At 44.6% G+C, this 24,050-nt stretch overlaps 1 protein-coding gene across 1 annotated transcript in view; it reads left to right on the top strand.

Moving 5' to 3' along the window:
* PIK3R4 (phosphoinositide-3-kinase regulatory subunit 4) overlaps nucleotides 1-24,050 on the top strand; it is a 1,130,409-nt gene that overhangs the window by 17,129 nt on the left and 1,089,230 nt on the right. The window contains exon 2 of the mRNA XM_069648735.1: nucleotides 14,294-15,065. Coding sequence (XP_069504836.1) covers nucleotides 14,336-15,065 — 730 coding nt within the window. The 5' untranslated portion in view covers nucleotides 14,294-14,335. The remainder of the gene's footprint in view (nucleotides 1-14,293; nucleotides 15,066-24,050) is intronic.

Raw genomic sequence — 24,050 nt, forward strand, 5'->3', positions numbered from 1 at the left:
ACAAAAGAGAGATTGCAGAGATCAACCAAGGCTGGAGCGAGAGAATCAATGTTGTCATTGATGGTTTAGGAGGGGAGGAGGCCTTCATAGACCGGATGTGTCTGGTGACCTCATCAGGTGTGGTGGGAGTGAGTGAGTGAGTGAGTGAGAGAAGAGAGGAGAAGTGTTGGGAGGGGCCAAGGGAGGCCCCAGAGGTGTTGCTGTATGATGTGGTGTGGAAGTGAGAGAGGAAAGGATGTCTTGGCTTTTTGCAGTGAAGTGTGCATCCTGGTCTGAGCAAAGGTCCTGGGAGGTGTGACAGAAGAGGAAGCTGCTGCAGGATTGGCCAGTTCTTTACAGACTTTAAAACGTTTGGCCATGTTGTTTGATGCTGCAGAGATGCAGGCTTGTATAAAGACTCTTTTCTTGGTGTGGATGCAGAGTCGATATTGCCTTTGAAGGAGGCGGAAGGAGGTGGAAGGCCAGTTTGTCAGGGTCCGCCTGACGAATTCCATTTCTGCTCAGCTGCCCCACACCTGCATTTAAGGGCAGCCAGGTCAGAGTCGTATCAAGAGTTAAACTTTTTGGAAGGCTTCAGTCAGCCCCTCATGACGGGGGCAAGAGTATCAAGGGTGTTAGAGATAGAAAGATTGAAGTTAGCGAGGGCTGTGTCAGGGTGCGAGTCAGTTGCAGGAGTAGGAGGTAGATAGTAGCTGGAGGCAAAGTCAGCCGCTGCCACTCTTTTTCATGGGTCTGATGATTTAGAAACCGAGTGGCTGCGCCGGGTGTGCTGATGCAAGGAGAAGTGTGAAGAGAGAAGAGAGTGGTCCGTCCAAGAGAGGGAGGTAGTGAGAGGGATGTCAGTAGAGGTGAGAGCATCCAAAGTGTGGCACGCTGTGTACGCGGAGCTAGAAGGTAGATGGAGAGAGAGAGAGAATCGCATAGGTTGCGGGAAGGTCCTGAGGAGTCCGCAGAGTCCAGATGGATGTTGAGGTCCCCCAGCAGGAGGCGTTGAGAGGAGGAGATTAGAGAGGAGGCCAGGTCATCCCATTCTGAGAGGAAGAGAGGGGACTGTCCAGGTGGCTGATAGAAGGTGGCCATAAGGAGTGAAGATTTAGGAGGTGGCCATAAGGAGAGGAGATTTAGGAGAGAGTAAGAGCCTGCAGACCAGGCACTCTGAGGAGCAAGCCTGAGTGGGGTTGATGGACACAGGTAATCCATTCTGGGAAGATCAGCGCCAATCCCCCTTCTGAACCCTTGGGCCTGGGCACAGAGAGGATCTTGTATTCTTAAGTGAGAAGTGTGTCAAAGCTTGTGACAGAGCTGTCCTTGAACTATGTCTCTGTGATGGCGAGTACATCTAGAGCCATGTGTTTAAGGAGGTTGCGATTGTCAGAAGAGTGTTTGACAGCAGAGCAGGAGTTAAGCGTGGCAATATGGAGTAGCTTGCCATCTTTGTTTCCATTCTGATAGACATTAATGATGACACTGGAAATGGCGAAGAGGTGAAGGAGGACCTCCCAGCAGGTGCCACCATTAATGGAAGAAGAAGCGATGGGGCAGAAAAAGGTGATCATGTACTGGGTCCATAGGTCGGTGATGTAACGACAAAGAGGATGTCTGTGAGAGTCTCTCTGGTAGCCATGACATAGGTGTCTGCAATAGAAAGGCCTAGGTTGGAGCCCAGTATGTCTTTCTTAAGTTTCATCTGGCCAGATTTAGTGATAGGAGAGGGATCGGAAATAGAGAAGCAGTTAGATAAGATAGGAGAGACATATCTAGCTGCAATGGTGAGGAGGACACTTACCAGACTGATATACTGAGGCATGAGGTGTAACGCTCACCTGGTTCCCACGGAGGCGCGGCGTCGAAGGCGCAGAACTCTGAAGATGGACAGGAAGGGCCCCTCTATTCTGGCTTCCCTGGCTCGTTGGATACCCTCCTGTGCGTGAAAAGGGAGTATTACCAACTGTGGAACAATGCTCAAGCCTCCTACTCCCTTCCAACCCTCCGCGATACCTCCTCCACGATTCCCCGTGAAGCCTCACCTTAGGGTTTGGAAGGATGAGCTCTCCATCCTGCTCTGATGCAGGGGCGCGTTGAAACCCAGTTACTTCACTGGATTGAGGATTGATGGGAGTTCAGGTAAGCTTGACTGTTCAGGTAAGGCGCTGTAAAAGTTCTGTTCAAAAGTTCAAGCTTAATAATAATGTTCGTTGTCTAATTGCAGCAAGCGCTAATGCTTATGTCTTTTTCCCCTGGCGCCGACCCGAAGTGAAACAGTTCTGGATGAGCGCTCAGGTAATGTCTTTGCATTCGCTCATTCAATGTCTTTGTCTTTTTTCCCCATAGGGGCCGGGGTCCGGAGATGCCAGGAAGCGGCAGGACCCGAAATGCAGTGGGAATAATCCAACAGGTAAGACTTAAAAGGAAACTGAGCTTTCCTTATTCCTTTTCTCCCTCTCACCTTTGTTCTTGTCTTTTTTCCTCTAGGCGCCGGGGCGTAGCTGAATCCGGAAGATCGCTGCTGAAGATGGAAGTGCCTTGCAAAGGTGAGTAAAATGCAGCGCTGCAGCGATCGAAACAAAATGCCTTTAAAATGATGTCTTCCTTTTCAGGGCCGTTGGAGAAATGACTCCGGGATGCAGATTTAGCAGGTAAGGGCTTTTCTTCTCCTATTCTCTTCCTTTCTCCCCTTGCAGGTGTTCCAGGGTGCTGGCAGGCGTGGCTGAAGTCAGGATGCAGGAGCTGACACGGTGAGCGTCCAGCTGCTAGGTGCAGAACAACGCGAAGCACGTGTGGCTGTTCGGGTGGGGTTTAAATAGCCTTGGAAGAAGTTCCTGGTATGTATCCTTCCACCAATCAGGTATGTATCCTTCCCCGACCACACCCGGGTGGTGAAGTAGTCCTACAGGTAAAGTAGTCCCATTCAGGCCTCAAGAGGGCCTGGATGAAGCAGCAAGGTCTGCATCAGGTAAGTGTGCACCCAAGCACTTAAACACATATCCTCTTCTATGAGCCTGGCGCCTAAGGCGCCAGGACTGAGTCCAAAGGGCCCCGACTTGGGCCCGCTGAGACTTCCCTGGGGAAAATGATGTCTGCCTCTGGGGTTGCTGGGCCCGGCCTGCCTCCTTGGAGGTAGGCATTATGACAGGTGGACGGTGGGGGGGGGGGGGGGGGAGTGCAGGTGTGAAACGCAGGGGGTGGGGACAGAGGGTACGGGGGCACTGAGGGCAGGTTAGGACCTGCAGGACGTTAATGCAGGATGTACTCAACAGCAAACACTGTCAGTGATAAAGATAGTAAGTAGCAGTTGTGCACCCAGCAAGAGGCGATTTTTAAGAATAGTAACAGCAAGTACACAGCCAAGTTCGGATTTTAGTTAAAGCGGAAAAGAAACACATTTCAGCAAGTATGCTGCAAAGCCCAGTTCTGTACCTGATTCACTTGGCACAGTAGGCCAAATGGGTAAATGGTGTAAAGGCAAACAGTAGGATGGAGGCACAGCTATAAATGATTCACACAAACGGGTACTTCTGGTGCAGGAAGGGAGCACAGGCTACAAACGATGTTCAAGCAGACAGCTACTCTCGTTACAGGAAGGAGGCACAAGCTACAAACCATAATCACATGAACAGTCTTAGAGGAATGGCACAGGAAGTGCAGCACAGCAATGCAGTAGTTAGTATCCATGAAAGGGGGATACAGTGAGTGAAGGCAGAATGCAGAGACCCTGTATCGATGACTTGGAAGGCAGCTGGAAGTCAGTTCAGTGGCGCTGAGGCAACCACTAGGTAGCAGTTCTCGCGTGAAAACACGATTGTGGAAGACAGTCATGCGGGCCGATGCATGAAAATACGACCTTGCAGGGCCTTTTTATTGAGGATTCCGGCAAGTGGTGCCAGATCATGGCAAGGCACTGACAGGAACGGACAGGAGCCTTAGGAGTGGGGCCCAGGGAGATGGGCTGGCATCCAGGGAGATGGGTCGGCATTCAAGGCCCAGCAAATGCACACCTTGACATTGCCATATGCCCTAGGTTCTGTGCAATCGCAGCAGGTATGGGTTGAACAGAACCCGGTGCCTGGGGCTGCACAGACCCATGTATTTCAACCAACCTTGCCAGCACAGGCACTGGCACGGGTATGAGAGAAGGTCTTTACCCCAAGAAACGGTGCCTTGCTAAACTGGATGCAAGTGTTTTTGAAGGGAATCCTTTCCTGCTCCCCGGGGGCCAATATGTATTTGGATTAGGACAGCTCACAGTGATCTCTGATGTGTCCAGTCCTGTCTGTTACCACTGATCCGGAAAAGAGGAACCCTGGATAGGTGTACAGATAGGTGACCAAATGTTTTCATAAATCGTTGATACAGGGCTACAAAATCTTGCATCAAGGAAGGCGAGTTCCGGTTGTCAGGCAAAACTATGGACACACAGGGATTTTCTGGGGCTATCCTGTTCGTTCATTACACAGAGGATCTACGTATTAAGGTAAGTACACAAAATGTATCTGCTCCCTTGTTGTATTGTATAGATACCACAGTGAATCTCATGGACAGAGATCTCTTTAGTAGACTTCAAATGCGGATCGCATTCAAGGAGGAAGATCTAGTATGTACGACTAGGGTTTGTATCCGTTGAGAGGCAGCGCTTTTGCATGCATGCTACAATGACAGCGTGACAAGGGGGTGCCTGTACATTCAGCTTTATTTCCTTATGAAGTAAGGGTTGTGTTGAGTTGGGTCCTGGTAATCTGAGAACCGGACATGGCGTATACCGATTAAATTTTTGTTTTGGCCTGCTCAATTGCAAGAGGTAGCAGCAGGCACCATGGTCACGATTCTCTTAGAAGCAGTGGTTAAGAAGGACCGGGTGGTTCTTTCAGGCACTGATGAGCAAGGCAGAGAGTGACAGACAGTCTTGTGCATCGCATTACCTTATCGTTAAGTGACGTGTCCAACGATCAATTGTTTGAGGATGCCGAAGATGCAGGAGAGAGAGTTTTTGAGATTAGGGTGCCTTGTCAGTTAGCGATAGAGCGAAGGGAAGTACGACAGACCATGGTCATCGTTAAAAATACATCGCCATGTTGGAAGGAGGATTTAGAGAAGGTGCCGGACCAATTAAAATCAACCAAATTAAAAATAAATTAAAATGTTTGTATAGAAAGTAAATCATATTTGACAGGAAAGGGAAGATAAAAGAAGAGATAAGATAAGTTAAGTTATATTGTAGATTACATATTATTAATGGACCAGGCCCCAGATGCATAATTTGTGATGAACACAAATGCGCCTTCTTAATAACCAGTCCACTCATACCAATGCACCAAAGGGTGTGCCTTCATAATTAGTGTAAATTAGGTCAGCGTGGATTGAAATAATATTGTGAATTAGTTGAATAGTTGTTTTGATAGTGCCAGCAGGTCCTACTATGATCCTATGAATAGTCACTGAGGAGATTTCGAATGACCGGTATTAATTTGGCAAAAATTGCTCGAATAGCCATTAGGTTTTCAGGAATCTTGCTTCTTATATTGGCTTAAAGGAACCAACCCTCACCAATATGTGTTGTTCTATTTAATGAAGGAGAACATTTTCCGAATTGTCAGGTGGTCTCAGTAATAGGTTGTAGAAGAAGGCATAAATTCATTTTCAGAAAATTATTATCAACGTTTGCTAATTAAAATGTTCGTTATTTGGAAACAAACTTATTTGATTAGCAGTTTTGTACTGATATTTCTAATGTCACCAGAAGTTATTTCTACCGAAGACATAAAATGCGCAACAATATAGATTTTTTTTTTGTACCGCTGAAGTAAGATTAGTGAGATGAGCGTCTGTAAAACGTACAGGTTAATTGCATGAATGGACACAAATAAATAGATATGATAAAAAAGCTCTGAAAACAGTTTTCAGTCTACGACTCTGTGCAACTGGGTGCAGCCGGTGTGGCACAGGGCAGTGTCCCGTATATTGTATGGTTGCCTCATCGTTTTCTGTCTAAGGAGAAGTTCACAAGTTTGATGAATGGAAAAAGTTCACAATGTTAAAGGAAAGTCATAGTTGGAGACTAAATACATAGTATGTCGTTGGTGGACATGATGGCCCTCACCTGTCGTTGATGTCAACTGTTTTGAATACAACTTTCGGGGGAGGGCAGGGCCACTGAAAGACCTTAAACCAGAGCCAGCAAGGCTCACGCAGAGCATTCCAGCCCTGCACACCCATGAAAGCAATATGTATTGCTATTAGAACTTGGAGCCATTTAAGCAGGCGCCAGAGGGTTTCTTAGTGATTCTTGCAGAGGTGGTGAACTCTTCGCTGCTGCATGGCTTAATCCCCTCTAAATTAATAGAAGCACTGGTGATCCTCCTGCTTAAGAAGCCATCACTGGACGCCTCGGTCTTCAACTATTGCCCAATTTCATTACTGCCTTTTTCATGAAAGTGCTGGAAGCAGTGGTTACCCCCCAATTGAGGGATTTCCTAGAGGGGCAAAACATCTTAGACCCCTGCCAGATGAGTTTTCGTCCCATGATGGGAACGGAGTCGGTGCTGGTAACAGTATTGGACGATATCACCATGATTAGGGACGAGGGTGGTACAGAAGGTATCTATTGATCACGGGATCCTACAAGGGGTGGGTTTTTCTGGTTCCATGCCTTTTTGTTCTCCCGCGTACAGATTGTCCCCCCCCCCCCCCCCCCCCGGCAGCCCCCATAGGTTCTTTCCAGTTGCGATGACATGTGGGATCCTGCAGGGCTCTGCTCTGTCCCCACTGCTTTTTAACTTGTATATACTCCCCTGCTGATGCTCATTCGGTCGTTTGGGTTCCAAGTCTTCTCATATGCTGATGATGGCCAGATATTGTTAAGGCTGGGCCCGGGCCAAATGGAAACAGAATTCAAACTGAAGCTCTTGTCTTGACGCCATCAGAGGTTGGATGGAAGCCAACTGGCTAAAACTGAATGACGGGAAGACAGAGGTTCTGATCTTGGAGCCACCGGAAGCCTCTGCAAGCTGGATTTCTGATTTCCGGCCTTCTGCGTTAGGCCCATTACCAGAGCCCGCTAAAGTAGTCTGGAACCTGGGCATTAAGATATCTGCCTCGCCTACCATGGACAGCCAGATAAACTCAGTCTGTGGTCTTGGCTTTCGGAAAATGAAACACCTGAAGAAAGTACTCCCCTTCGTTCCCAGAGAATTTCATACCCAAGTGGTAGCAGCCTGTCTAAATGGCAGCATTGACTATTGCAATGCTGTCTACCTTTCTCAGCCTGCCTATCTCATACGCCGCTTGCAAGTTTTCCAAATTGCGGCAGCTCGACTGGTGGAAGGGATTCCTTTCAGGCAGCATATCTCAAAGGTACGGCAGTCTTTACACTGGTTGCCTGTGGAAGCTCGGGTAAAATGGTAAAGCTTCTTGTATGATCCATACCCTTAATGGGAAAGGCTGCTCGGCGATCCAAGAGAAGTTGTGAAGCTATTGTCTTGCTCGCTCCTTGAGATCTGCCGATGGGTACATTTTTGTGTCCCCAGGTATTGCAAGGAGCGAGTTGGGGAAAGAGCTTTTTCAGTGGCGTCTCCCAAACTTTGGAACTCGCTCCTGCTTCTGCTACAGCTGATCAATGATTTTTAGCTCTTCAAATGCAACCTAAAACCTATCAATCTCCCTTCTCTGTCGTCTGCCTCAGTTTCTCGCGAATATCTTTGACTGCATCATGATGCCTTTGGTGACCGTGCTTATTGTAAGTGATTGATTGATTGAGGGCCACATCTGGAGACAATGCCGTGTTTTACTTTAGCAATACTGTAATTAAGAATTATGTATCATTGTACCTTTTCGGGAAAATAATGAATTGCAGGATTGTCTTTAAAAAAATAAAGTAAACACATACTGGTCTTTAGAAACAGGATATAGTATGCTTAATACATCCAGATTACTTCTGGTTTTCAGTTATTTGAAAAAGAAAGAACTTTTCTTGCCTATCACTCCCACACAGGTCTTTGGCACTTTGCACTCTCACCTTTAGCCCCTTTGAACTTGCATTGGACAGAGACCAAAGGGTGAAGAAAGCCTTGAATGCAAGAGAGGAATGCAGGAAGAGCGGTGCTTTTATTGAAAAGGATCTTTTAAATGGGTAGCAGTGCTACACAAGTCTCAATTTAAATAGCGAACCTACAGAATTGCATAGCACATTGATATGCAACGCTGCTTATTTTATGCCTTGTAGAATCTAATGAAATGAACAAGAGAGGATGGTGAGATTATGCTTGGAGTTGGAGTAGTGCAGTAGTTCTGCAGGAATAGTAATAATGCTCACCAAAATTGTTAACTTCTTAATTTGTATCGAAAGTTATTAAAGCAAAAGTAGTCTTGGGCTGTAAAGTAAAAATGGGCAGGTGAGAACATGAATCTAATAGAGCTTGCAGTGGGTGCTATAAAATAAAGTGTGGGTTAGCTCACCTAAATACAGATTTGATATGTCATTTATACCGCGACTGTACACAAGTGTTACTAGGCGCAATAATAATCCACAGCTAATGCAGATTAATTTCCTAATGGTTATCTGCAAAAGTTCTCCTTCAAAGGATGATGAGGTTCTTTAAGTCTGCAAAGAATAGAGGTTAAGCTAGGTCAGATGGATATCTGATAGATAGAAAAGGTTTTTTTTTAATATTATTTTTTTTTATTTGTGTTTAGTTAAATATGAACCTTTTACAAAACATAAAACCTTTACATTTTTACAAAATCATTTGAACATATCGCTGAAAAAGAAGGAACATAAAAAATAAAACAAAAGACAAGAATTCAAAAAGAAAAATGAAAAAAGAAAAGAACACTTCCATAAAATGACCTCACAGATTCTTTAAGTCTGCAAAGAATAGAGGTTAAGCTAGGTCAGATGGAAAGCTGATACATAGTAAAGCAAGTAGTTCTGTCATTAGCTAGCAGAGGGTCTGTGCTTACCGGAGTATCTCATTATCATGGTCCTCTGTATAGTACACCTGGCCGCAGTCGGCGATTCCTGTTTTCACCTGCCTCCCGCCATTTTTATTGTAATTTATATATACTTGGGTGATGTCAGTAGCAAAACGTGTGACTTGAGAGGCTGTTGTGTGTTTGTTAGTATATGAGGCCCAATGGTTACATACAGTTCGATCCTTATATTGTTGATACTGTACATGTCACATGGTTACAGTAGTGAATTAAGAGACTATTCTCGGTTGCAAGTCATTACATACGCTATTTATGTTCATAGTACATTAGCATGGATTATTGTGGGAGGATTAGGAGTCTATTTTCAGTTTCAAGTCATACTTACATTTGTAAATGGCACATTTAATGTGTTTTAAGTACATTCTAAGCACATGTCAGTTGCAAATCATACTGCAGTCTTTATTTCTGTTTATAGCAGATTGGCATGAATTATCAAGCAGCTTGCAAAAGGTCATTCATACAGAAATAGTCTGTTTCGTGGGTCATCTGATAATATACAGTTAGGAAAGGCATTTGTATATTTGCAGCTGAAAATTCCTATTGATTTTCCTAATTATACACTTCCGTAGCATGAGCTACAACAATCGGAACAGTAGTTAGTTTATACAGATATAGTCTGTTCACTGGGTCATTAATGTACATAGAGTTTGGAATAGCCTTATCATGTTTAGCAAAAAAGCAGAAGCCCTTTTCATGAGAACACATTCATTTTATGCTTTTTGTTCAGGCCAAAGTGAGTGCTTGTAATTTGCAAATAAGTCTGGCTTCCATATTGTAGAAGCAACTTGCGGTCACCTCCTCGCTTGCCACAGTTTACTTGTTGTAAAATTATACGTTTCCTTTGTCCTCTAATTGATGGTTTTCTTGCCAATCATTGGATAGTGGCAGTCTTTGGTCTTGATTGCCGAGACTGCAGATGTGTTCCCAAATACGTATTCTCAATTTACAGATTGTGCGCCCAATGTAGAGCTTGTTGCTGACACAAATGATCCCCTAAACGACAAATTTTGTTTGACAGTTGACAAATGTGTTGATTCATACTTGTTCCCCACTCCAATTATTGAATATATCCAGTGTTCTTGTAGGCATATTTGCACATACTGCAACTCCCACACTTCAAAAACCCTTTGTAGGGGTCCTTGAGCCAATCTTTGTCTGTACTAGTTGCTGCTTGAGTGTCTTTTCGGAAAAGATGGACTAGGTTTGGTTCTAAGAGTTGGTGCTTTTGTGAAGATGAACCCTGGTCTTGTCTTTTGAATATTTAGAGATAATTCTGATGTCTCTTCAATGCCCTAGTTTTGGTAATCATGTAGATTGTCATAGTAATCTTGTTCTGTGCTTTTGGTTACAGAATCTTTTGGGTACCCTTTGCAAAATCTTTTGGTTATATCACATTCCTGACTACAGTTTATTTTCGCTCTATGAAACTCTCCCACCAGGATATTGTCTATAGTGGATTTCTTATGACAACTTGTTCGGGAGTGTAATATATAAAAAATCTAGGACGCCCATGCATGTTCTGTCGCTGTGGACGATTAATTCCAGGGCAGAGGAATTCTTGTTCAAGTAGTTTACAAAATCTTTGTATTGTTCCTCAGTGCCTTGCCAAATCATTATAATATCAAATCTACGCCAGGTGATGAATTGGCCCATGAAAAGGTTGGCTAAAGAGGGTGCATGCTTTGCCCCTATACCGACACCCTTGGTTTGCAAGTAGTACTCTTTGTTGAAGAGAAAGCTGTTATGTGCAAGTGTGAATTTGAGAGACACACGCTGTAAGCACTGACCGGTGAGTCAACCTAGGAAAAGGAACACCGGTATGACAGGTGAGCATGTGAGACTTCTGAACACTTTAAACAAATGCCCTTCTAAATGGAAGCAAACCTTTTTGAATACTGATCTGAATGAAAGCATGATCGGTTGATTACCGATCTGAATGGAAGCAGTTTTGTGGAAACTCACGATATAAGGAACTGTGTAGAACAAGCATTGGCAAGAGCCATAAGAGTATATAAAAGTGCAGCAAGTGAATAGTGGCAAAACAAGCAATAATAAAGAATCCTAAAGATGTGACTAAATCGAGCACCAGTGTAGAGCTGAAACCGTGGTAACGTGCAAAAGGCAAGTAAGGTGTGTCGGTTGCGTGACCTGTAAACAACTGCGCCTAGACCAAGGACACCCACCTATGGAAAAGCCACTTAAAATACTTGCAAAGAAGCATGTGATTGAATATAAAGGAAATCTTGTGTGAACTGAACTTAAGGAACTGAACTTTGTGCCATTTGTGAAAGATAAACAAACCAGAAGAGCTGGGATGTGTCCCAAGGAATTGTGTTTTTGGAAAGGTTTAAAGACTTGAAAGCTTGGGGAAGGGAACCCCCTTTTTGTACTGTGAAATATTTTGAATCTTGGGAAAGGGAAAACCCCTGTATAAACTAAGTGCAAACACTTAAGATTTTGAGGCTGATATCCCTGCACATTGTATACAATTAGATGTGAGGGCAAGTATAGGTTTGGACACAGACAGACATTTATTTTGGACTTCCTGAAACAGACTATCATTCGTTTTATTTAGGTGGGGAAATCCCACCTTGGCATTGGGCAAGTTGGGCCTTATTCCAACCCTTTTTGTGTCGAATAAAAGTTTATAGCCCAAACATTTAATTCAGTTGTCTGTCTACTTCATGATGCTTTCACATTTGTCTGGTGCCAATTCTCTAAATTTCTTGGTCTCAAATCAAATTCCTCACATATTTGTAATTTGCTAATGTCTGTGTCTTGTCCTAGCAATAGATGTGTGTTCTCAATGTCTGAGATGGTTAAGTCACTCTTGGGTGGCAGGTCAGCTGGCAGATTATAATTCGAGACTGTGTGCAAAAAACTTCCTGAGTTTCAGTTTTCTTGTAAATTTGAAAATATCTATTTGAAAGTCAATTAGATATGTCCCAACTGTAGGTGCAAATGATAGTGCTTTATTAAGGACTTGGGTTTCCAAGTCAGTGAGTGTTTCATTAGAAAGATTGATGACTAGATTCTTCCTCTGCCTGCTGTCTGTTGTTTCTTTGTGGTTGATCAGGTGATTCTTTTTGAAGAATCCCAGTCAATGGCGGGACGTCCTGTTGCCTCTTTCCTCTGAGTTCATGACCCGTGTTGAGGTATCTGCACGTCTGGGTTCAGAAATCGTACATGTTTTGTTATGTCTCTGGTTTCCCCTTCTGTATCATTTGATCTGCCATTAAAAAAACCTGTGCTGATATTTGACATTTCTGTTGGTGTGGTGCTGTTCTGAGCTGTCGTTTTGGGTATCCCTTGTGAGTTTCTGGTGCAGAGTCTGCGTCCAAGTTGACTGGAGAGGATGCTGGAGTCCCTGGAAGGTGTCCCACAGGTATCTTCAAATTTAGGTTGAAATGTATATACTCTGTCCTCCCTATAGTCCTAGTCATCCCTACAGAACATATGTGATTCACGTACTTCATATGATGAAAGGGGATGGTAGTTAAATGTGTCCAAGGAGAGGGTATGAACTAAAGGAGATCAGATTTCTTTGTATAGGTTTGACCAATTCTGTACAAAGGGATGACTTTGTGTGTGAGTGTGTTAACTGTTGCAAAATGTATATAATGGTAGATTTCTGTGTGATTCGAGCTGAGGCTGGTTAGTTTCACTCCATGGCATCATTTAGCACCTCCCGGGCCATAAACTTGCTTTACAGACAAACGTGCATTTGCTTCTTAAGTGGTGGGCCTACTTTGGGTTCTGGAAATCGGAGGTACACCCCCACGACTGCATGGCAGAGGGAAGAGGACTTTGTCGCATGTTTTAGGTGCAGGTCTGGGGTCGGAAGGGACTGACTGGCATATGAAATGTGTTTGATGGAGACAAGCTGAACTTTCAATTTGGTTTTTCCTCATCTGCATCTGGGAACAGTGTTTGGTTGTAGATGGCTGGAAAGCTGTACATTTCCCCTTGCACATTCAAATGATCGAGTGAACAGTACACAGACCCAGAGAGCCTCATCACGAGTTGGGCAGTATTCCAGTAGATTTACCCAACTTAATTACTGTTCCTGTCACTTTGTCGGGCGGTATTATTAGCCCAATTTATTTGAGTCCATAGGACTCAATAGGTCATATTTGAAGGAATTTCTACGGCGGTAATTGCGCCACTGTAATCGGGCCAGAAATGGGCAGAACAGCAGTGGATTTACCTCTAGCTCATAGCTGCAGGCGAATCCTCCAACTTTCCCCGAAATTCGTAGTTGAGCGGTGCAGTAATACGGCAGTAACGCTATTACCTCCACATTTTTACTGCACCGCCCAGCTCGTGATGAGGCCCAAAGTGTCTTGTCCTCCCTGGTACCTGTTAAAGCAAGCAAAGGTGCCATGTCTGGATCTAAGGAGGCTCTGGCTCAGGACTACATCTGGAAATGCATTTTAAACGTTTCTATTCAATTGGTGTACTATTGGCTGTTGCATCCAGTGTTTCCCTGTGATTCGCCTATACATTTCTTTAAAAAATAGATACCTCCTAGCTACGGCTCTGATTAATTCCCACCTTGATTATTGTAAGTGTCTGTTGGTAGGGACATCAAAGGTGAATCTTCAGGCCCTGCAAGTAGCTCAAAATGGGCCAGTCAGAGCTGTCCATGGTCTCACCTGGATGGATCATGTCACAAATGCAAGACAAAGTCTTCATTGGCTTCCCATTAAACAATGTGTCACGCACAGGCTACTCTCCTTGACTTAAAAGTGCTGTCATGGTGAAGCTCCGCAATACCTGAACAACCGCCTCACCACCCTTCCACCTGCTCGCCGTCTGCGCTCCTCTGACCCCCTTAAACTCATTCAACCTAGGTATAATCTTAAAACTTTTGGCGGGTCAACATTTGACCTTCAGGCTCCATCACATTGGAATAAACTCCTGTGTGAACTTGGGCAGTCTAACTCCAACTCCATTCACGAGTTCAAGAAAAGTCTCAAAACTCACTTGTTCAATCTTGACCCAGACTAGACTGCCCTTTTCACAGACCCGCTCAGATTCGATCAGTTTCTTCTTATTTCCCCTTCCGTTGCAATTTTTTATGTTTGTCCTGTTTTGTCTTTGGTGCGCTTTGAGGCCTATGGGCAAGTAGCTCTTTATAAAAACTGCAAAATTAAATAAATAAAATGTTAAGCCCTTTATTGTTGATTTTTTGGTATACAGTTCCAAGCAAATAACAGAAAAGTCTGCAATTCTGGATTGTCTGTCTACTTGATGCTTCTTTGTACCAATGTCTCATGTGGTGATTGTGTCTTTATTCTTCATTTTCCAGGCATATCCGGTATTGACTGCTCCGTAAAGACTTGCTGCCGCCATGGGAAACCAGTTGGCAGGTATTGCTCCTTCTCAAATCCTGTCTGTTGACAGCTACTTTTCTGATATTCATGACTTTGAATATGACAAAAGCCTTGGGAGTACACGCTTCTTCAAAGTGGCACGGGCCAAGCACAGAGAAGGCCTTGTGACTGTGAAAGTGTTTGCAATACAGGACCCTTCCCTCCCGCTCCCTAGATACAAGCAGGAAGTTGAGGAGATAAAAATAAGACTATGTTCAGCACAGAACTGCCTACCATTCCAGAAGAGCACCTTATCGGAAAAAGCTGCAATGCTGTTTCGGCAGTACGTGAGAGACAACCTTTATGATCGTATCAGCACCCGGCCCTTTCTTAACAACATTGAAAAGAGATGGTTGGCCTTCCAGATATTGACTGCCGTGGACCAAGCACACAAATCTGGTGTTCGCCATGGAGATATCAAGACAGAAAACGTTATGGTGACAAGTTGGAACTGGGTCCTTCTAACTGATTTTGCCAGTTTTAAGCCGACGTATCTCCCAGAAGATAATCCAGCAGACTTCAACTATTTCTTTGACACCTCACGCAGACGGACCTGCTACATTGCCCCAGAGCGTTTTGTTGAGGGCAGTATGTTTGCCACTGACCTAGAGTCTCTGAAAGATGCCTCTACTCCTCTTGTGGACTTGGCAAATAATAGCCAACGGAGCAGAGGGGATATGAAACGTGCAATGGACATATTTTCTGCAGGTAATTATCATAAATGAAAAAGCACATATTCTGCTATATGTAGTTTGAGCATAGGCGCATTTTCACATGTGGCATGTTTTTGATGCATAGAATTGCATTGGTGGGTTGTCTGAAACGCGGTTTGAAGGGGTTGTCGAGGCTACAATAGTAATGTTTGAGTTCTAGGAGCTCTTGCTAGAAAAACAAGATTAACTTTCTCCCACCCCTAGCTTCACAATTGTTGCCACATGGCATGTTTTAAAAATTGCTTCTCAGGCTTTTTCTTCCGCTTGTAATGGACATGAACAAGAATAATATGCTGGGGTATCTACCAAACCGTTTTTAATTACTGTGAAACTTGCCTCCGAGTTACTGTCCAGGTGCCAATTTCTTATTCCTGCCATCTTGACTTAATGGCTGTCTCAGTGTATCCATCTACTGTGAATGCAGTCTCCAGTGTTGTGACGTCAAAATAGTGCACAATGGGGAGGGTGACTTGAATACTGTATTAAAAAAAAAAATAATAATAATAATAAAAAAAAGCCAGCTGGGGAAAGGGCGCAGGAAGCTCCTTTGGCCACGCCCCCATTCCTCATCTTTCCCAGCCTCCCCCCGCATAGTGAAGCACGCGGGGGAAAGGGTGTTGGAGGGGGAAGACCAAGCAGACCTTTAACGTTGGATACTGACAGTTAAGAGCAAGCTGATGGTGGCCCCGGCTGCTTGTCTCTGCCCTGAAAAGAAATACCCCCCCCCAAGTTCTACAAAAAGTATGGGGAAGGCTTATTCTCTGATCATAGAAATTAACCAATTCTTGGGCATGGACCCCATGACTATCAAGATACCCGGGGATAAAACTACTACAGACATGATCGGCATAGTCCCCAGGGATGAATCGAAGCATGCTGTAGAAAAGGGGGCTCTTCGACTTGAATTGCACCACCTCTTGTAATTTGAACTCAACCTTGGGGAAGGGGGCGCTACCCATATTGGAGGGCCTAATTGACCCTAAAGGATAAGGACACTAAAGCCGGTCAGATAGCACAAAGATCTAAGCGCTCGCCCCCTGACATCTGGGTGCAGCCTGCTGTCGCAAGTTCGAATCCTGTCAGGGTCAACTCAGCCTTTCATCCTTCCGTGGTCTATAAAATGAGTACCATTGTGTGGGATAATAATGTCTTCTGTTGTTTCAGCGCTCTTGAGACCTATGGGTGTGTAGCGCTATATAAGACATTTATTATTATTATTATTATTATTATTATTATAACACCATTTCAATCTACTAGGGGGTTCAAACCAAATATGGATTTGTTGGACGTGTTGGACCCAGATCCTCAGCTCACTCAGTTTAAGTTGAATATACTTCCTGACCCTGAAACTGCAGAGGTCAAGCAGCACCACTCCAGTGAAATAGCACCCATAAATAAACCTCAATCCACAGATCCTGGCCAAAGCAGGAACCACCCCGTCTACACTCTACCACAGGGGTACATCCACCCTTGTACTCTAATACCAACTGATTTACTTATGCAGTCCAGTTGTGGCCCACACAACGAGGGACCAAGTAAATCCTGTAGCTGTGACTGCCGAGTTGTCTTGTCAGAACTTGGGGAAGTAAAGACGCTACTACTGGCCCTCATAAAAACCCAGGAGAAGGGGGCTGTCCTGTGGGGGCCTCCAATTGTAAAGGATCGTGGTATGGGTGACATGGGGGTCTACATCCAATGGGAGTGCCAATATTTCCCAAACTGGCCCGTGCTTGAAGTGGCTTGCACCTGAAAGGAACACTGTTGGTAGCAGCCTGTGTAAATGTAGAATCCATTGGGTCTGTTGGAGCTATGGCCAAACATAAGACTGACTGTTCTGCGCTGGTCTTGCCAACATCGAGTAAAGAGACACACGGTTTTGAACAGCCTATAACTAGGGAACCTATCCAGGCATCTGGATTGAAACCATTATTTAATAAGCAATTGGTTGGGGTTGATCATGTGGTACAAAGCAATCCCATCTATCTGACTTGCCCTTGGGCCCGTAGATCTACTTGTGGCAGGGTCCAAGGAGAGGCACGATTTATTTGCATCAAGTTCCCAAAATATCCAGGAAATGACAATAACCTAGGGAGATGCTGATAAATAATAGCCTGTACTGGCTGCATATGGTATGCAGCAGTTTTTTTGTTTGGCGGGAGAGCATTATAAATTGCACCAGACTCCAAAATAGACTGCCCGGGTATAGCTAGGTCCCCTGATTCCATGCTATCTGGGAACAATGCACTGCCATTGGGGAGGTGGTCCCAGAGGAGTTGTAGTAGATCAGGGGCGTAAGAAGTTTGTTAGTTTGAAAGCTGTTTGCTGCACGGGTAGCAACTGGGAAAGGGATTTCAGGACAACTAACAATGTTATTAGCCCTGGTGGGAGGTAGCATTGATTGTATTCTGCCCAGCGATCTATTGCTAAATTTTAGATTTGTTTTGTTTTATATTAATATGTGTTGTCTTGTATTTTCATGCACTTTTATTGCTTTATGGCCGTATAAAGTTATTGATCATGAGAAAAACTAAATTAGCCCTCTCCTCGCCCTGAACATGTGTTGGCATTTCAGAACACTGAAGAAAGACTTGTGTTAGGAAATGTTTTCCTTGTTGATAGTTTTAGCATTCTTTTTCAAGACCCTATGCATGTTTGCTGGCTTGTGTTTTCCCGAACCTTTAAACAATTGAGATGGATATTTTAACTCTTTACGTCAGTTCTTAGGACAAGTACTGCTCATTGCTTAAGGCGCTAACCCTCTTTCTTTTTTTGTGTGTGCTCCTTTCCTTTTGTCGTGCACACTTGCACTGTCTTTTTCTCCTTTTGTGTGTCGTGCCTCTTGCACGGTTCTTCTACTTTACCACGCACCTCTGTGCTTGTTTCGGTCTTTCTATGTCACTCGCACCCTTTGTTGCTTTATTCTTTCCTTCTGTTCCTCTGGCACCTTTTCCATTTCCCTTCCTCTTGCACCCCTTTCCACTGGCTTCTAGCCCCCTCTGCATTCAAATTACTATATTGTCCAAGTTTACTTTCTTTATTCTTGCACACACGCCCATCTTCCTAGTTTCGTACTTATCCTTTAAACTTGACTTGTATCAATGTCTTTTGCCCTCTTTGTAGTCTTCGCGTTGGCTTCAATTGAACACTCCCACGAACACGGTCCTCTTTCTTATGCGTTTCCAGTGTTACTATGTATCGCGCTCTTCACAACCTGGCTCTGCAATGCATACAGACTCACAGGGCTGATTTCTGTGCTCCGGCTCCTTGGGGCACATTGGCTCCATGGGGCACTTCGTTCCGAGGTCAGGGTCTTATCGCATGCCCCTCGGACACTCCTGCACTGTCCCACCGGCTCTGGGGAACAAGCACTCGCATACACTGGTTCTGCAGGAGACCAGCACACCTCTTGGTTCTCATAGTACTGCGAAACTTGTCCTGGGCATAAAGCCCAGGGATTGTTTCTCTCCAGCTCTGATCCCGTCACTGGCTCCCCATGGCTGCAAGGATCAACTTCAAGACCCTCTGTATTGTCCACAAGGCCTTCTGGGGCCTGGGACCCCTCTACCTCCAACCTTCTCTTCCAAAACATCTTCCTTCTCAAACTCTCCGGTCATCCACCTCCAACTCTCTGAGGGTCAGACTTTCTCCAAGCAGAGAGTTGGGGGCAGATCTATCTCCTCGGCTGGGGCCTCCCTCTTGAACAGGCTCCCTGCCTCTCTCAAACTTGAGCAGAACCACCTCTGTTTCCGGAAGCAACTCAAGACCTTCCTTGTTGCTTCCTCTTTGTCTCTTCCTCTCCCCTACTGATGCACCTGTTCTGCGCACTGGTCACCTGGTGGTCTGAACTCGGGCCCAGGCTCGTGCATTCCCATTTGCCTTCCGGGATCCCCAGCACTTAAGGGTCTGTATCTGTAACCCTACAGTCTCTTCTCTGTGCACTTGAGCCACCTGCTGGCTGCACTTGTGAGTTAACTGCAGTCCCCTCCCTCCCCCCACCCCGTGGCACTTCTCCCCTCCCCCCACCCCGTGGCACTTCTTCCCTTCCCCGCACTTGCGCTATCTGAATGACACAAGGCCTAGTAAGATCGTTATTTTGTCCTCCCTTGTTTCCCCCTCCTTGTCTTGTTGCACCTAGAAACACGTGTGTACAGGCGCGGTATAAATTCCACATCATATATGCGGACCCTTCTTTGCTCCCTGAAGACGCGGCTCCCTCGCCACACTTGTCTGTCTCACTGCAGTTCCTCAGTGTCTCTGCATCCGGTCTCTGGCCTCTGATCCTGGGCAACTCTGGTGTCTCAGTTCTACTCTAAGCTCGCTCTCCTACTCGCTCATACTTCTGTGTCAGACCACACCATTTATACTAGTCCAGTTGAGTCAGGTGTGAATGGTAACTGTCAAATTCCTGACCCTGTCTGACTCTATTAGTAGGACACTTTGAGTTGATTCTACGATAAGTTTCCCTCGTTTTCCCCATGTTATTCCTATGGGTAATCTTTACTGTTCTTAGTCACCTCTTTCTCGTCTCAGTATTTGTTGTAAATGGGAAGGGGGAGATGGGGTAAGATGGGATTTGACATTGACAGGCTATGTTCTTACCAGGTGATTGGTAATGAATAGGGGAAGGCCTCTTGGCCCTACTTAAGTAAACCAAAGGTAAATCTCTTTGTATTAGATTAGTCCCTATATTACCCACTTTGATGTGCAAGCACTGGCCTGTGTAACCCTTCCCATGATCTGAAAGGGGCAAGGATCAAGAAGCATTGGATTTGAGGTACGGTTTTTGTTTCACCTTGTTCCCCCTTTCCCTAGAGTTGCTCTGGGATAATCCGTTTGTCTCGCTCTTGTGTTATGGATAATGGGGCCTGCATAGCCCACAAAGGCTTCTGGGATTTCTCCACCTATTGTCCTATTGGGATACCACGTCTCTCCTAGTGTATTCTCCTGAAGACAGCCCCAATCTCACCTACCCAGTTGATCCTCCCTCGCCCACCCCCAGGCTTGGGATTTAAAAGTGATGGCCGTCCCCAGCACACCTGAATAGAGGATTCTCTGGGTTTACATAGAATACCCCTAGGTTTCTCACAGTATGAACACACAGCATAGATGCATCTTGATGTTAAATGCGCACAACGCAGGAACTCAGAAAAATACTTTTGTGCAATGCAAGCAGACATTCACTAAAAAAAGTAATTTCTTTGTTATAAAGGATCCTTCCCAATTGTTACTAAGGTTTCCATCGTTTTACTGACAGTACCATAACATGATAGGAAAATAAATATGCATACATGTTCGTCTCCATGAGCAACCACAGACACAAAACACAGCAGAAGTTTATTTTATTTATTTTGCATTTGTAAGGCGCTTCTACATCAGTAAATTGTGTTTCAAAGTGCCCACAGGGCAACAGGGAGGGAACATGGGACTGAAAGGCAAATAGAACAATGAAAGAGAGAGGCGGTCCTAATAGGCTTTGTGAGCATTCAGAAAATGCAAGTGCAGAAAGAATGAAATGAACAATTTCTTATCTAACTGTGTGCTGTCTTTCTGAAAAGCTCTTTGCACACAGGTCAGAGAGTGTAATTCTTGTTTTCACTCTGTTTCTCTACGGACTGCGATTTCATCCAGGCAGATAAAAATCAAGATGTTCTGGTTTCTATCAAGCCACCTACTGTCTGCTCTTAAATAAAGAAAGAGATAGAAGGTGTTGTATTATAAAAGGTGGTGTATTTTCAAGATTCAGGCAAAACAAAAGAGGTGATGGCTGGAAGGTTTAGAATTAATCTTAACCTCTGGCATTGCTCTGGGCAACCCTCCAGACCATCCTTCTTCGCCTGCCAAGCCATTACAGAAGGGGAAAGACCATATGCAAATCAGGCTTGGCCCCACCCCCAAAGGGGTAGTCCAGCCCGAACTGCTAGGTCACATCCCTTCTGCACGAGACCACAAGCATCCCCAGACATTTTTCAGCCTTGTTCGGCGTCATCAGTGATGAGTAGCTTGGGTCTCTAGGCCCAGCATGCCCGGCCCACTCGGGGTGACAATAGCAAAACAAAAGAGGTGATGGCTGGAAGGTTTAGAATGAATATGGTAACTTGCTCGCTGCACCATAGGGAACCAGGCTGCACCTCACTGAGGAGGTCCAACAAGGCCCGAAACATGTCTGGGTTTGCTTGGTTTTCTGTGCAGAGGGGACCTGGCCTAGCAGTTCGGGCTAGGCTGCTACCATTGGTGGCGGCAGCTGACTGATTTGCATATGGCTGGACCCCTTTTGTAATGGCGCAGACGGGCTAAAAAACGGTGGTGTGGAAGGTTGACCAGAGCAATTGCCAGTGGTTCAGATTCATTAGAAACCTTCCACCCATCACTTTTGTGGTCACACCTATTTTCAAGATTTACATGCGTAAAAAGTCCTGGTATGTTGCTTAACATGGGGGCCTGCCTGTCTATGTCTTTTGTGACCATCATAATCTGAAGAACCCAGTACTTTGAATAATTTGGAGATCAACCCTTACTACCTTCAAACGTTTCCAGTAACTCTTGAACAGGAGTGACATTTCTATTGACTAGGCCAATCTTTTCGGAGCCAACAATACCCCCTTTAATTGAAGATAATGTAATACAGGCAGCCTGTTTAGCCCCAATTCAATATCTGATTCTGAGAGGGATATTATTGTCCCACCAACTCCACTCCCACATACTTTCCATTTTAAAATCTCTGCTGGTCTACTTTCTCATCTCTGATCGGGGGTACTAGATTAAATTGAATAAGAAAGGCTATCTAAAGGGCTTATTTGTGTCCTTCCTATGCAGCCAAGAGGAGCCTGTTTAGCTTGAAACCAACAGCTACCAGTAGCTACTTTTGACTCCTGTGTCAGTGGTGTCATAGAAACCTAGCTATGTGATGTTAACAGTGTACGTTTCTGAATGCATATAAAGGAGAATAAAGAACACACACAAGGGGCACTAAGAGCATGTTGGATAATATAAAATGGACAAAAAGTTATAGTTTACGTATTGTCCAAAGTCAGATATGCTGTGCACCATGTACTAGCTCCTGGTGCCCCCGAGGTACCTCCTGCCTAACTGGTTATGCCCGATACTCGGGAGCTGCTTTTTGCTCCTGGTCAACAAATACCAATTTCGATCCCTGATATTATTACCCATAGCCAATCCCCCACTATTACCGGGGTCACTGCACGATTCTCTAAATATACCCACACTCGGTTCTGAGTATTTGTTTGGTGGCTTTCATGATCCTAAATTGTAAAGGTCTAATACTTTTGAAAATGGGGACACATGACATCCTCTTTTCCTTAGAGAACACCAATGTGTACGAGGATACTTTTGCCCTTTTTCATTTAAGAGGAACTTCTTAAAAGTCGTATTCATTCTGGCAATAAAGATATTAGGCTGTCCACGGGTAATCTTTTAAATAAAAACAGCCTTGGCAGAGTGTTTTATTTTGTTGGTTGAGTGACTCCCCATCCACGACAGGGCTAGTGGCGAAGGTCATCAAGTAAGAAAGCTAGAAGCCACAGGCACAAAAGCAACCTGTATTATTTTAGTTACAGGCCAGAGTGCAGCGATAGTACAGTCCCCAGCAGGTAAGTAGCAGCACAGGATATAAGGGCAATCCACGGCACACCACTCTCTCAGCCTCCTTCAACTTGTCTTCCATAGAACATCTGAATGTATAAGCTATCTCCCTCTCCCTATCCGTTCCATCACCTCCTACTCCTCCTTCCGCCCCTCTTTAAAATCTTACCTCTTCCAATCACCATCCTAATACCTCTTTACTGTTTTCTCTCGCTACTGTCCTATACTACACATGTCGACATATTTCTCATGTAAATTGTTCCATATACTGTTCTCAGTTACTTAATTCATGTTTTGTATGTAATGCTTGTTATGTATTCACTCTTGTGTTGTCTCTTGTACAGCGCTTTGGCTTAAAGTGCTATATAAAATGTAATAAATACAAATAAATCTTGGCAGGCAGGATTCGAGTCTGGATGCCAAGACTTTTGTAAGAATATAGACATCTGTTTTCAGAAGGTAAATGGTTCTTTACAATCCCCAGTTCTTTGTGTCTTTGCCCTCTTGTGGGATCACTGTTATCACAGTGTCAAAAGAATGTGGGATTCCCTCTTCCTATAAAGTACTATTAAAACCTTTGTCAGGAATGGAGAGAGCACTTCTGCAAATTTTTCAATGAAAGAAATGGAAAAGCTGTTGCTGCCTGTGGTCTTTACTGTTCCCATCCGCCATTCATCTACAAGCACTTTTTCAGTTGTTGTAGTGTCAACCAGGCTTATGACCTCTATTTTACATATTTGGGAAGATGTTTTGGACAAATAATCCCTCATTTGATCAATCACACCCTCTTCCTAGACCTAAAAGTAGGTGACTCTGTTTTAAATATCCCTAGTGTGTAAGACTTCCATTCCATCCAGATTCCTAACACTGTGGGTGCTTATTTCCAACCTCTACATACTCAACCTACTATCCAACAGAGAATCTGCTTTGTTCTCATTATAAGTTTGATTTAGGAGTTCAGGTTACCTGAACACCTCCCCCGTCAATCTATTGCGCTTCTGTGTTTTTACCACATTACACTTAAAAGTTCCTCTCCCAGCTCCTCCATAAAGTACTTGTTCTTCCAACTTTGTTTTCTGCATTCAGTTGGTGTTCCTGCAATCCCCGTTCCTTCTTTCTCCTGCACCCTTCCCTGATGAATAGTATCCTAAACGTAGCTTTTGCCACTTCTCAAAGTATGTGTTACCTCTTCCCCTGTATGGTTTATTTTAAAATGGTATTTATTTACTCTCCGAGGGATTCAACAGGGCATGGATAATGGGATTGTTACATTGACATTCATTTTTTCTTTCCTAGAAAAGCCATCTACCGCTATAGTCATTGTAACCATGTCCTGATCTGTCCAGCTTCTGGGCGTGTGGAGTGCCCAGAACTTAAGTAC

The sequence above is a fragment of the Ambystoma mexicanum genome, chromosome 2q (assembly GCF_040938575.1).
Source record: "Ambystoma mexicanum isolate Mex_15411 chromosome 2q, UKY_AmexF1_1, whole genome shotgun sequence".
NCBI lineage: Eukaryota > Metazoa > Chordata > Amphibia > Caudata > Ambystomatidae > Ambystoma > Ambystoma mexicanum.